The 14,422-nt window shown below is 46.9% G+C and overlaps 1 protein-coding gene across 10 annotated transcripts in view; it reads right to left on the bottom strand.

The window, feature by feature from the left end:
* ADD1 (adducin 1) overlaps positions 1-14,422 on the bottom strand; it is an 89,512-nt gene that overhangs the window by 8,517 nt on the left and 66,573 nt on the right. For 4 of the 10 annotated variants that reach the window (XM_012466846.3, XM_012466839.3, XM_012466840.2 and 1 more), the window contains exons 9-13: positions 14,103-14,279; positions 7,968-8,312; positions 5,217-5,318; positions 4,467-4,556; positions 3,649-3,741 (exon numbers count right to left, since the gene is read on the bottom strand). In XM_012466846.3, coding sequence (XP_012322269.1) covers positions 3,649-3,741; positions 4,467-4,556; positions 5,217-5,318; positions 7,968-8,312; positions 14,103-14,279 — 807 coding nt within the window. The remainder of the gene's footprint in view (positions 1-3,648; positions 3,742-4,466; positions 4,557-5,216; positions 5,319-7,967; positions 8,313-14,102; positions 14,280-14,422) is intronic. The other 6 variants (XM_064365429.1, XM_012466844.3, XM_012466847.2 and 3 more) reach the window with 3 other exon arrangements.

Below are 14,422 nucleotides of genomic sequence, written 5' to 3'. Positions count from 1 at the left end.
AAAAGAAAAAAGAAAAGAAAAAGACAAATCGACTATCAGCCAGAAACCACGGCTCATGCCTATGATCCCTGCACTTTGGGAGGCCAAAGCAAGAGGACTGCTTGAGCCCAGGAGTTCAAGAACAGCCTGGGCAACATAGTGAAACCTTGTCTCTACGAAAAATTTAAAAATTAGCTAGGTGTGGTGGCGTGCATCTGTGGCCCCAGCCACTTAGAAGGCTAGGAGGCAGGATTCCTTCAGCCTAAGTCGAGGCTGCAGGGAGCTGTGATCGTACCACTGCACTCCAGCCTGGGCAACAGAGTAAGATGCTGTCTCAAAATAAAAATAAAAATCCACTGCCACAGAGACACCAAATTCCTTCTTCCAAATTCTGATGACCCAAAAGACAAGTGGGGCCCAAGGTACAGCGGGGCCCAAGGCACAGCAGGTCCCTGCCTCCAGTGGTGAAGAGCTCCCTCCTCCAAAGACCACAGCTAAGGGCCAAGCTGCTGTTAAGACCAGTTATGGGAACAGAGAATCATGTTCTTCTGGAAGAAAGGACACAGAGCAACGCTTGAGATGCAGAGAAACACACGCCACTCGTGGACGACCCAGGCAAGAAACCAGGATGTGCCTAGCTTCCCCTCCCCTGCCACACCCCTCACCTCCCTGCCACCTGACGAGGCTCTAAAGCAAAACACAGGCTCAGTAAACTTTTCATACTTGACTGAGGCTGTGCAACCTGCACTAGCGGCTGACCTCTCTGAGTATCAGGTTTTCAGCTGTAAGCAGGACTGACTTGGATCTGGACTGGCATTCCCAGTGCTGGACCATGCATAGGCTAGGTGCTCAACACAGGCCACTGAGAGAGTCCGAGGGGAGGGCTTACTGCCCCTCTGCATTTCTACCACAGAGCATGAAGGGTGGCAGGGAACATAGCCCCTGATGAGGTGCCCATGGGAACACAGAGCCCTTCCCTGAGCTGAACGGCTTGCAGTGTAGACGCACACCTTCATCTCTAATCCCTCAGTTCACCTGCAATTAAATCCAGAAGGAAGCCAAAATTATTTCAGGTTATGGTAAGCACAGTGACTCACACCCTGTAATCCCAGCACTTTGGGACCCTGAGTCAGAGGGATTGCTTGAGCTCAGGAGTTTGAGATCAGCCTTGGCAACATGGAAGAACCCAGTCTTTACAAAAAATACAAAAATTAGCCAGGTGTGGTGATGTGCACCTGTAGTCCCAGCTACTCGGGAGGCTGAGATGGGAGAATTGCTTGAGCCAAGATAGCCTGACCACACTCCAGCCTGGACAACAGAGTGAGACCCTGTCTCAAAAATATATATACATGTATTTCAGGTTACATGCTATGACACCCAAAGCAAAGTCAACACAGCCTTCGGCTGGGCTTAGAACTGCTGTTTGAACTGTGAGTCCCTGTCCCTCCTTCTGTCAGAAGGCAACACCTGCACTGTGGGAATAGCTGTCACCAGTGAGAGAGAAATGAAAGGCAAAGGCAAGTCCTTTCCAGAAAAGCCCGTTTCCTGAGTCCCAAACGCTCACTCCTCAGGTTCTCAGATGGGAAGCAGGCATCTACATGCTCACTGCACTAGAGAAGCGTGTGTAGGACACGGTCCTCCTTGCTTGGTCAAGGAAAAATTCAACTTCTCAGCACGCAGCGCCATGTTCCAAAAGGAGCATACTGCTGCTTTTTGAGGTCCACATGGAAGGAAGTGAAAAAATCGCTCAGTAAAGGACTCCCATAGTGCCAAAGCACATTCTCACCAAAAAAAGGGAATACTTTAGCCAGTGTGGGATAAAGATGAAGGGTGCAAAAGTGAACTTCAGATATAGGGAGGTAGAGAAAACAAAAAGCTGGAATAAGCATTTACGTACAGGGGCTCAACATCTCTTCCTCTGGGGTCAGCGTACAGTGGTATTCTCTGCTAATCACATCTGGATGCACCACTCACAGTGAGCACAGTGTTCAGAAGGTGGTGACCCTACCTCTTCAGGAAGCACCCAGGTGACTGTGACACACACCCACAACTGAACATCACTGGGACACAGCACACAAAGTTGAACACAGACACCCAAGCGGCTTTCTGGAGAGCCCTAACAAGGATGTCAGTGCTGCCCTGCGTGTGGGCTCAACACAGGAGGCCAGCTGGGCTCTCACACACCTGAGAGAAAGAATAACTGACAAGACCACAACAAAGCGCCAAAATACAAAAAACAAGCAGAGTCATCTTTCTCCCCTGCTCTGAGAAGTTCTTCCAAGAACGGCAGCCAAAAGCACCCTCTAAGCATGGGGGAAACGGGACCTGTGGAATTAATAAGTAAATACGCAAAGCAATGTTATTAGCAGGGATTACAGAAAGGAATACAGAATCTTCAGTATAAACCTGCTCCCATCTGACAACTGGAACTCCACTAAAGTGACATATACATCTCAATGAAGGTGTGTCAAGTGAAAGAGACAGTTCTGGAAATTTCCTTTGACCAGAAGATAAACACACATCTCAGCTGAGACTCAACCATGCAGCCAGCCATGTTCTGCCCTGGGCACCAACTCCTGCACACCAGCAGCCTAAATGCTCAGGAAGGTTTCCTTCCATGTGGGTGGGTTAGACCAGACAGATCTTCCACCTACCGCACATGCTAGATGTGCATGCATAGAGGGAAATTACAATGTGCACTTCCAAACTCTCCTAAGTCCTTCTCCTCTGCAGCATTTAAAAATGTTATTTAGGGTTTCTTGGAGGTAAAAATAAATACATTTTATCAAAAAGGACTGACAAAGCCTGTCTTAATTCCCATTCCTCTGAAATGACATCTTTCAATGATATAACCTTTGGTGGCTACTCAAAGTTGAACCAGCGAGGGTGGAAGGGCACTCGGGAGTGGCCGCTGCCAATAGACTGCCCAGAAGAGCCTGTCTGCAGTCAGCATCGTGGAAAAGGCAAACTCTGAAACACAAAACATGCACTGACCAAAGTCCCATGCAGAACTGCAGAAGTGCATCCCACTGCTCAGACTGGCCATTTCTCAGCAACAACTGAGAATGCTGTAAATTGTTATCACACCTCATATAACATGTTTTCATTAAAGAATCAAGGCTGGGCGGAGTGGCTCACGCCTGTAATCCCAGCACTTTGGGAGGCCAAGGCAGATGGATCACAAGGTCAAGAGATCAAGACCATCCTGGCCAACGTGGTGAAACCCAGTCTCTACTAAAATACAAAAATTAGCTAGGCGTGGTGGTGGGCGCCTGCAGTCCCAGCTACTCAGGAGGCTGAGGCAGAATTGCTTGAATCTGGGAGGCCGAGGTTGCAGTGAGCCGAGATTGTGCCACTGCACTCCAGCCTAGTGCCTGGCAACAGAGCAAGACTCTGTCTCAAAAAAAAAAAAAAAGGCCGAGGTTGCAGTGAGCCAAGATCGCACCACTGCACTCCAGCCTGGCGACACAGCAAGACTCTGTCTCAAAAAAAAAAAAAAAGAATCGAGGAGGCAGAACAGAACCTTCTGTACAATCTCACAAATAATTTAAAGATCCACTTGAAGCTACTTCAGTAACTGATGCCTGAAGAGCAGAGATGACGAGGAGGGGAAGAAGGGGAGGGGAGCGAGGCGCACCAACAGGTAGTCAAGGACAGGGCAGTGAGTACCTTTCTAAAAGAGACAGACTTAGCGGGACTAAAGGTCTGCTCTGTAAGCTCGAGCCCTTCGATAGTTTCCGTACAGTCAGAGAGAGGTGCGTCCTGAAACAGTAAACTGAGTCACCAGAGCACACCAGGCCCAGCCTGTGAATAGCTGAGAGCACAGGATGGAGCTGGCTAAGAGCATGCAACAGGGACAGCTGCCAACAGTAAATGTGGCGGTGATGATGGCGGGACGTGCAGACATTGAACACGAAACCAGGACCACGGCTGGCCAAATCTAACATCATCTACCCCTGCAGAGTCAGGTTTTAAAGCGTCAGGTGGCATATTCGTTTTCAGAGATAACTACTTACACAATTATCTTCAATGTGCCACAAGGTAGTCATTTGGTAAAAATGTGTGTAATGTGCACCACATTGCAGGCACCCACCCCTCTGCAACCCAAGCAGCACTTTGTTGCAGACAGCAGTATGTATCAAAACCAGAGTCCCTGAAACCCGCCCTCTCCCAGCGCCTGACACAGAACGCTGCTGAACCCGGGCCGAATCTAAGCCCCGAAGCTAGTGCCGTATGTGCCACCCTCACATATGCATGCATTACAAGGGGTGGGACCAGAGGGGTGGACACAGCCCTCAGCATGCTCACTCCATCTACAACTCAAGGAAAGGTACCTGGGTTGTTTTTCATCATGAGGTATTAACAAAGGTAACTGGTTGCCTAGAATACTTACCTCATAAAGTCACTCTCTCAATTTCAGAGTAACTTTGCAGCAGGCAGTCACACAGCCACCACCCACTAATGTCAGAGACACTCTGGGCTCTCACCTGGACGAGGCTCCTGTCCATCACTACACCACACAAAACCTGGGACTGAGGGCCAGCCGTCTTAATGTCCTGTAAGTTCTGCTCTCGGATCTGAGGACGGGAAGGAGAGGCACACATCAAGGTCGTGAGCAGCCATGCTGCCTGAGAGCCATGCTGCTTTTCCCCTTGGGCCCCAGCCACATGGAAGCTACACTTCAGCTCTCCCCCGCCCCATACAGGCAGGATGGCCCCATGTGTTCTGAGTGACTGCCATGCCTGCTTAGTGGGGCATGGGTCTGCAGGGATGGAGACTATTCCCAGCTCCCTACACCTTCCAGACACTTGGGCAAGGCACATATCTCTCACTGTCACTAACTTGGTGGAGACATTCCCTGCATGTCCAGCGTCAAGTGACATGAGCACTGGCAGGGCTCCTGCTCTGATACACCAAATGCCACTCACAAGTCTTTGAACGAACCCTGCAAGTCAGGGACAGCAGTCTGCTCTTGCTAAGAATAGGTTTTGCAGCTTCCAATTCTGACCTGTGAGCAAACATCCATTCAAGAATCAACAGGGCCCAAAACATGTCTGCTGCTCACATTTCACACTGGCGGTAGAACAGCAGCAGTGTGAGGAGATGGCTTCAGTTACAACAGTGGCAACAGCAGCAGATGTCCTCTGCTAGAAGCAAGCACACCCTCCCCTTGAAGCAGCAGGCATCCCTTCCAATCCCACACCCAAGCCCCCAGTGAGTATCGACGCAGGACGCACCTTGTTCCTCATCTCCTGGACCTCTTTTGGGTTAGTGTTCAATGGAACAAACAGGTTAGGGACAGCAGAGGTGGAAGTTCTATGTCCATCCTCTTTAGTCCACTGTAATATCAAGAACAGTTGAAAAGTCAGAATTATGACAACAATAGTGACAAAGTGACATATCATCCAATCTGTCCAGTTTATTTCACATCTGGTCATGCACTGAACATCACAGAGAGGACTGAACCAATGACCACATCTTCTGGGTCACTCAGCAGAGTCGTCATGGCAGCACGATGCAGCCACTTAAAGACCAGTTAATGGTGGAAGTCAAAGTCACAACTGATGGAAAAGGACCATCTGGAAAGCCCAGCTGAATCTGGGTCACAACACAGGCTGATGACAGAGCTGAGCCCCACAACCCCTGGGACCAGCAGGTGAGGTCCCTCAGAGACCATTGGTTCACCACTCTGAAAATCATCCAACACCAAAGCCAACTGGAAGCATGAGATGACAGGGTCATGAAAAGCATGTGATGCTACTTCCTGGGGGTAGGGAGGGGCCTGCACCATGAGGCGAGAGTGGGCATCACCAAAGTTTTGCATTAAAATAAAATGACAGCATCAGAATGCACTGTCTGCATAACTATTTCAACCCAAGAAAATTACTGTATGAACACTTACACAGTAGCTACCTGGAAGAAGAGTTTGGTGATGTCGAATATTTTACATAACTTAATATTTTTGAGTGTTACAAAAATATCCCAAATAAACCTGAAGCGCGTCATGAGTCCTTCATATTTAAAGGCTGCTTTAGTATCAGTGCATCTCATCGGCATGCTGAGCTTTCCACTCATAAATTTTTTTGGGATCTCCAATCAATTGTGAGATTTTTAATCAAATTCTAAGGCATGAGTAGGCACTGAACATTAAAACAAGCCCATCTTTGAGAGCAAATGTTATGCCTTTCAGAATATTTTTGAGAGGCAATAAGATAGCCATAAACCATACAACTTTTTAAAAAGCAACAAAACCGTCCAATGCTGAGCCACTGCGAGGAGAGTGTGAAATGGGCGTGGAGCTGTGGGTACTCACTGATGTTATCTTCTCAGAGAAAAACAACTCCAGCGTTTTAGTAAAAATCATTTTTAGTCAGAACATTCAAACAGCAACCTCAGAAGCTTGAACACATTTGAAAAAGTAACAATGATCATTATAAATTAAAATATACCAACCTGGGTACACTGCATGGAATCTGTATCACTCCAGAACAATAAGAAACACATTTAAATGGGAGTAAGGTCTCCTCTTGGATGTACACATTGACTAAAAGGCCTAAAGCAGCTAGTCATTTTGTAAGCTAATGGTAAATAAAACTCGCGCTGCCGCCTAAACACTTCGGAAAAATTCCTCATGGCAATTCAGCACTGTGCTTCACGTCAGCTGCAGAAAGGTGTTCTGGGTTTTTTTGTTTGTTTGTTTTCTAAGGCCCACTTCCTTTAACAAGTGAAACAAGTGAAAAATAAACAAATGAAATGAAAGAAAAGGGGGACACAGGGAGAGAGGGGGGAAAGGAGACAAGGAGTGCAGGAGGAGAGAAGAGAGATGCGCTCCCACGCTCGGAGCCCCATGGCCACACAGGGTCCCTGCCCAGAGTGACGCGGCTGCTCAGGAGCATGAAGGCTTCTCACCAACTGCGTCAGGAAAACACCAGGACCACCTGGGGAAGATAAAACTTTTTTTCTTTAAATAACTCTATAATGTAAAACACAGTTATAAAGGGGAAAAGAAAGTCCCACTTTATTTATTTGGTTGCCCATGGTTTTAGGAGCATCTAATCTAATTTCAACTGAACTCCACTAGAACTCGTCATGCATAGTTGAGTCTGCTTCAGCCCCTGTCTCCTCCATTCCAGGGGCTTCTGGAAATGGGTCTCTCCTATAGTTTAAAGCAGAGCTGGGTGGACTGTCAGAGGTGAATTACAGGAGGAGTCAAGATCAATCTTCAGAGGAGGTGTCAGCACCAGGACATGGGAGCACCTCTTAGGGCAAACGGTAACTGAGCAGGATTAACGCTGAAACGGAGCACCCCTTGCAGCGTCTGTCGCTGGTGCCTGCAGATGGCCTGCGCTGCACTTCGGTCATGCCGCACCCAGCAGGAGTCAGAAGACGACTCACCACTATGGCCGTCTACTCACATGCAACAGTCCATGCAGAGGGCAGCTGGGGGTGCGCATTCGGAGGCTTTGGGATAGAAAGCAGGGGAATAACACTAAGGCAGGGGACAAGGGTCAGCAGAGAACACGCCAGGGAGCCACGAAGAAAAACTGCTTAAGAAAACACAGAAGACTTAAAGAAGAAACTTTAGGGACTTGAAACCACTGGAGTTCACAACACTAAAATATCAGGTTTAGGACTGAAGTGTCTTTTTATGCATGAAGTATTAAGAGTCCCTGAATACAATTTGAATTAAATGAGAAGAGCTCCTATTTGTAGGTTAATACTGTAAATTATTTTGTATTTTTGCTATATATGGAGATATACTGGAACTATTGTGGAATTACATTACATCTTAAGCAGTTTCAAGCAGATAGTATTATGCAAATTTTAGTAATGCATTCAGTGGACTTAGGTTCAGACTATGAGAAAGTGAATGAGGAAGGTTCGCTTTACATCAGGGTCAGAAAGGCTGGATTCCCAAAGCCTCCGAAGCCCCAGCTACCCAACTTGCTCTACGTCATCTAACTATGAACAGTAAGGTAGGCACAGACCAAGCAGTTGGTAATACAGCTTGGCACGCAGACACCGGACGAGAGAGACTGCAGCAAGGGTTTCACGTGATCGTGTGTAATGTTCGTCCACACCTTAGTCTTCGACTTGGGACTGCTTCCATTCTGCCCTTCCTCAGAAGCTTCATCACCCCGGCCAGAGTTCAGCCATCTTGTCTTCTCCCGCTGCTGCTTCTGAAAACTGTGTCTGAGAGGGGAGCAAGTGCCCGAATCACCGTCACTAGCAAAGGAATAACCTGTGACACTAGCAGGAACCTCCACGTCGCTGTATTTTTTAGACTTCTCTCTCAGAGCAGGGTATCGGTAAGGGTAGCCAGTTCTGTAGCCCTAGGGTCCAAGGAGAGGGAAAGACAGTCAATATTCCAGATCTCAAAACAGGGTTTCACTTTGGAAAATCACATGGAAGTATCCATAAAGGTTGAACACATGCATACCCTATGACTCAGCAATTCCACTCCTCATGTTATACCCAACCCCAAAAAGCCAGGCTAAAATGTGAATAGCAGCCCCACTCCTCGGAAACCACAATTGGAAACAACCCAAAAGTCCATCCATATAGGAGATGGATAGTGAAATGGCTGCATGGTGGCCTGTGCGACAGCAATGAGAATGAACACTGTGCTCTAACCCAACCACATGGATGACTCTCCTGAAGGCAATGCTGAGTGAAAAAGACCAACCTGCAAAGAACATACATCGTGTAATTCCATTCGTTAAAAGTGCAGAAGATGCAAAGCAACCTTTGTTTTGGTTGTCCTGGGAGACAGGCCAGTTGTCACCCCTGGGACAGGGCAAGTGACTGAAAGAGGTGCTGGCGGTCTTCTGCGGTGCTGCTGCCATTGCTCTTATTGATTGCTGGTTATACAGGGGGTTCAGTTTTTAAAAATGAACAAACTGAATACTTGCAGTATGTGCACTCTCCTGGGGCTTATTTATTTCAACAAAAAGTTAAAGTTGAAAACCCAAACAGGGCTTACTTGCTGCCAGCTACCGAGCAGGTTATATTCATCAACCTACTTAATATATTTTTACCTTTTAAGTTACAGTTTAATATGATAATCTTTAGATAAGTAAGGTAAATATCTCATGACAACTGGTTCTCAGCAAAATGGCTTTATGTCTGAATATAACAACATTGAAATTCACCTCCAGCTCTGCCTCATGACCATGTGCTCTGTGGTAAAAGACAGCTCCACTTACAAAGCCTCTGCTGGACCAACTCGTCAGCAGAGTCCTCCCACAGACAGCATCTCTAAGGGCAGGGACAGTGTCCCCTGCATCTCTCCTGGCCAGTGCTTGGCACTTGGTAGGTGTGACAGACCCAACCACATGGTGACTTTATAGTGGCCCCAGGCCCCCCAGCTCCTGTAATCCCCTCCCACCTTGAGCATGGATGAGACCTCTGACTTGCTTCACCAAAGGTGATGGGCTGAATCACAGAAGAGTGTAGCACCTGTTTTCTAAGAGTCTCTCTCACTTCAATTATTGCTGTCAGATATATCTGCCATTAAGGATCAGTCTCAGGGGTATGCTGGTTGCTGTCAGATGTCTACCATGCGCCTGCACCCCAGCATACACTAGAAAATAATTTAAAAAAAAAAAAAAAGAGTCTCTCTCTCCACTGCTGACTCTGAAGAAGCAAAGCTGCCAAGAACGATTCAGCCTTAAGAAAAGGAATTCTGTCCCCAGTCTGGAGAAGCCTGGACGTGGATCCTCTGAGTCAAGCCTCCTAATGAGAACCCAACACTAGCCAACACCCTGAATGCAGCCTTTATGAGATGCTAGGTTGAGTTCACTGTGCCTGGACTCCTGTCCCACAGAAGCTGTGAAATAAATGGCTGCTGTATGAAGCTGCCAGGTCTGCAGTGATTTGTTGCACAGCACAGAGAGGTAATACAAAGGATGCTGAAGAGCTGTCTGCTACAGATTCATACCTGAACCAAGTCACTCACAGCACCGTCACAATACATCACAAGAGAATTAGGACTTGGAAGAACTGCATGGGGCCAGACATACAAGACCCTTCACTGGCCTGTGCCCTCTTGACTGTGGCACTCTAGAAACAGTCCTCTCACCTCTCTCTCCCCTCTGGGTACTGCTCTTCTTTGTGGGCCACCTTCATTACCAATCACTCTTTCAATATAGTTTTTTATTTTTATTTTTATTTATTTATTTTTGAGACAGAGTCTCGCTTGTTGCCCAGGCTGGAGTGCAGAGGCGCCATCTTGGCTCACTGCAACCTCAGCCTCCCATGATACTTTTTTCTTTTTGAGATGACGTCTTGCTCTGTTGTCCAGGCTGGAGTGCTGTGGCTTCATCTCAGCTCACTGCAACCTTTGCCTCCCGGGTTCAAGCGATTCTTCCACCTCAGCCTCCTAAGTAGCTGGGATTACAGGCACTACCACGCCCAGCTAATTTTTGTAGAGAAGCGGTTTCACCATGTTGGCCAGTGTGGTCTTGAATTTCTGACCTCAAGCGATTCTTCCCCCTCAGCCTCCCAAAGTGCTGGGATTACAGGCGTCAGCCACTGTGCCTGGCCTACATTTTTAAAAAAGGTAAATCACTAATGGAGTCGTTTTGGGTTTTATTTTCATAATTCTCCTCAGAAAGATAAGGTAAATATCTGTATTGGTGGTTTTCCCATTTCTGAGCATGCTTTGTTGAGGAATAATAAAAGATAACGACTCTGCCATAAAAAGACTATCTGCAGATAAACACAGTTCTTATTAAGTTTTCTCTTGCTTAAAGAGCCAGGACTCTGAGTAATCTCCATTATTTCAGAATAAACCACCCAGGACTCATCAACATCATTTTATCCTGACACCATATTGATTTTTGTTTATTCTTCCCCTTTAAATGGTGTTAAACCAAAATCAGAAGTAACTCAGACCTTAGAACTACTATCTGGCTCATAGTTAAAAACATGGATTTGGGTCAGGTGTGGTAGTTCACACCTGTAATCCTAACACTTTGGGAGGCTGAGGTGGGAGGACTGCTTGAGCCCAGGAGTTTAACACAAGCCTAGGCAACATGATGAGATCCTATCTCATCATGAGGGGGAGGGGAGGGGAGCGGGGAAGGAAATATATGGATTTGCTCCTTCTTTAAGAAACTGAAATTATATCTTTGATTTTTTGGGGGGAGGGACAATTTAGCACTGTTTTCTAACTGTAAAAGTTCAAATGAAGTATATCTCTCTTTTTAAAAACTCTTTTATTTTTCCTGGAGAGGAGTCTCTCGATGTCGCCCAGGCTGGTCTTAAGCTCCTGGTCTCCCACGTCAGCCTACTGAAGTACTGGGATCACAGGCGTGAGCCACTGTGCTCGGCTGAAATATATATTATAGTGTGGAAATTGACAACTATTCTCTACCCTACTCATTTATTAGCAAACAACATATATGCCAATCCTGATGCTAAATTAAAACATGGACTATGATTAGTGATTGCTGTCTAGTTTATTTCTTTTTGTGGCCCAGGGTGGAATTGTGCAGTGGCACAATCTTGGTCACTGCAACCTCCGCCTCCCCAATTCAAGTGATTCTCCTGTCTCAGTCTCCTGAGTAGCTGGGATTATAGGCATGCCTCACCATGCCTGGCTAATTTTTGTATGATTAGTAGAGACGGGGTTTTACCACGTTGGTCAGGCTGGTCTTGAACTCCTGACCTCGTGATCCACCCGCCTCAGCCTCCCAATGTGCTGGGATTACAGGCATGAGCCACTGCGCCCGGCCAAAATGGAACTAGTTTATATCTTATAAACTATATGGCCTTCTAATATTAAAACAAGTAATCCGTGCACATTAAAGACACTGAATAAACATTCATCATACTTTTTGTAATGAATGTTTTACTTACTAATTATTCTCCCTTATCTTCTTTCCCTACCAAATCAGTTTCTGCCTGATTTTGACTTCCCTCTCTCTATCTTCTAGGATGTGCCTTCTGCATCTGTGGTGGCTGCTGTGCATTGTGACCTCTTCTCTCCCCTTCCTTACCTGACTTTAGGTAGAAGAGCAGCGAAATGTCGCCGTGTTTACCAGGAGGTAGGGCCGGTATGACTGGGCCAACCCCAGACCTCCCCACTTTGCACAGCCATGCCACGTGACCTGGCTCCTGATGCACACACCTAGGGCATGGCTGCCCCATCCTCAAGCTTTCTCTGGCTGTGAATTCCCTGCAGCTTCACTACCCTGGCTGGCCACCCAACTCTAACTGCTTATTCAGCCTTCTTTGTGAGCTTTTGTTCCTCTCCCTACTTCCTTGACAAATCGGCACCCATCTTTGCCTGCAAGCTCTCATCATGCCTATGACTTCACAGATCACAGGGGCAGGGCTCATTTGGGATTAGTTTGTCCAACTCTCTTATTAGGTCATAAACTCCTGAGGGCAAGAACTGTGTCCTATTCATGATTCAATAGTAGACAGTCAATTAATGCCATCAATCTTATTGATTACATGAACTCAAAGGTTATGCTAGACTCTGCCTTCTCTGTTCAGCCCTCGGTCACTGACTGAGTCTACTCCTGTGACTATCATGCCCAGGCAGAAAACTCTCAGTTCTTCCCTTCTAGCAGACAATATTCTTCCCAAGTGCAAAGAATTTCAGTAAGAACATTTTGCATAGCCCAAATCAGATTTATGAATTCTTTTTATTCCAAAATCTTCAGGAAAGTTAAACTTCCTGCATCCTGAAGCCACCCATCTCATCTGTGATCTGTGATCCAAGGGCCACACCTCTCTTAGGCTGGAATGTGCCCACTTGTCCAGTACTGCCTGGCAGCACACAAGGACACTCACTGGCCCCTCTGAAGCCTTCTCTCCCCACACTGACATGTCCTCGCATCTACACCTCGTAAGGTCATGTGGTGTTAGGATGAACCATAGTGACCCCCATCTAAGAGGTCTGGCATGCAGCATGGAAGGGATCTGCTCCAGAGCCCTGTGTCTGAGGATGTGGCCGTGGGACTAAGACCCCAAGGTAGTGTTCTAATACAGTTCTAGGAACTGAGTATTTAATGATTCTGGTGAAATTAAGATGAACCTGAAAGGTACACCATACAGTGCATGTTCCCACCTCCCCACTACCATGTCTTTAGCTGTGCTGTGGCCTCTTCATCGTTTTTCATCCATTTTTTTGTTCCAGGCTTTCAAACTCAAGCTAAGATCCTACCTATTCTTTGTGGTCATTTCCAAGGGCTACCTTCTACATAAAGTTTTCTATCCAGTCCTTGCAAAAGAATGAAATCCTTCATGGCAATCCAGTAACACAGAACATAGCCTGCGTGTCCTCGAAACACAGTGTGGGCTCACTTTCCCTGTGCGCTAGAGGACCCACAAGCCCGCCTTCTGGACCATGCAATAAGCAGCTCAGGGGCTCCCTCACGGTGGACAGGGAGTGGATATTCATGGAACACAGTAACCTGGCCCCAAACAGCTAGGACCTGCTGTTAAGACAAAAGCCTAAATACCTGACTGACTGATTTCAAAAGCCCCACCTCTATTGCTTGCTTGTGGGATGGCGGGGACTGAGCTGACACAGCTGGTCATCCAGCAGTCTATACATTCTCTGTGCTCTTGCCCTCACTGAGTCCAAACACAAGGTCATCTTTAAAACACAAAATAGGTTGGGTGTGCTGGCTCACACATGCAATCCCAGCACTTTGGGAGGCCAAGGTGGGCGGACCATGAGGTCAGGAGATCGAGACCATCCTGGCTAACACAGTGAAACCCCGTCTCTAGTAAAAATGCAAAAATAAGCCACGTGTGGTAGCGTGTGCCTGTAGTCCTAGCTATTTGGGAGGCTGAGGCAGGAGAATCGCTTGAACCTGGGAGGCAGAGACTGCAGTGAGCCGAGATCACACGACTGCACTCCAGACTTGGCAAAAGAGGGAGATTCGGTCTCAAAAAAAAAAAAGAAAATGATACCAGAAACCTTCACCTCTATATTTTACTGTAATTTACCTTAGAAGTTAAACAACCCCAGTGCTTCTTCATGATTTTGAGGGTGAAAGTATTCGGATACTGCATAAAGACAGCAATGTCACTTGCCATGAGAACACCAACACTGGTGCTTTTAGAACAAAAGGTTTATCATCAAGTGGTGGCACCATTCTTACCAGATTATCAAGCATCCGCATGAGGGCTTCAAATTCCTGCTCACCAATCTGCCACTTGGGAGGCGATCCAGTGCCTTCCCCTACCGGAGAGCCTGGGGAACGGGATTTGGCTTTGTACTTCTCAGGATTCAGCAGGACTAAGTTGTCTGGTCCTCCTGCACTGGCCAGAGTTCGAACCTTTTCCAAAACAAACACACACCATGGCTTCAGTTCTTTACTGAGATCAAGAGGATCAGACAACTTGAATAAAAATGCAGGTTTCAAAAAAAAAACCAAATCTCTTAGAATGGATAGTGATAGACTGATCACAAGGTTACTTT

Source organism: Aotus nancymaae, unplaced genomic scaffold (assembly GCF_030222135.1).
Source record: "Aotus nancymaae isolate 86718 unplaced genomic scaffold, 86718_ANA_hifiasm-v0.15.2.pri h1tg000006l, whole genome shotgun sequence".
NCBI lineage: Eukaryota > Metazoa > Chordata > Mammalia > Primates > Aotidae > Aotus > Aotus nancymaae.
This window is presented reverse-complemented; position numbering and strand designations above follow the sequence as displayed.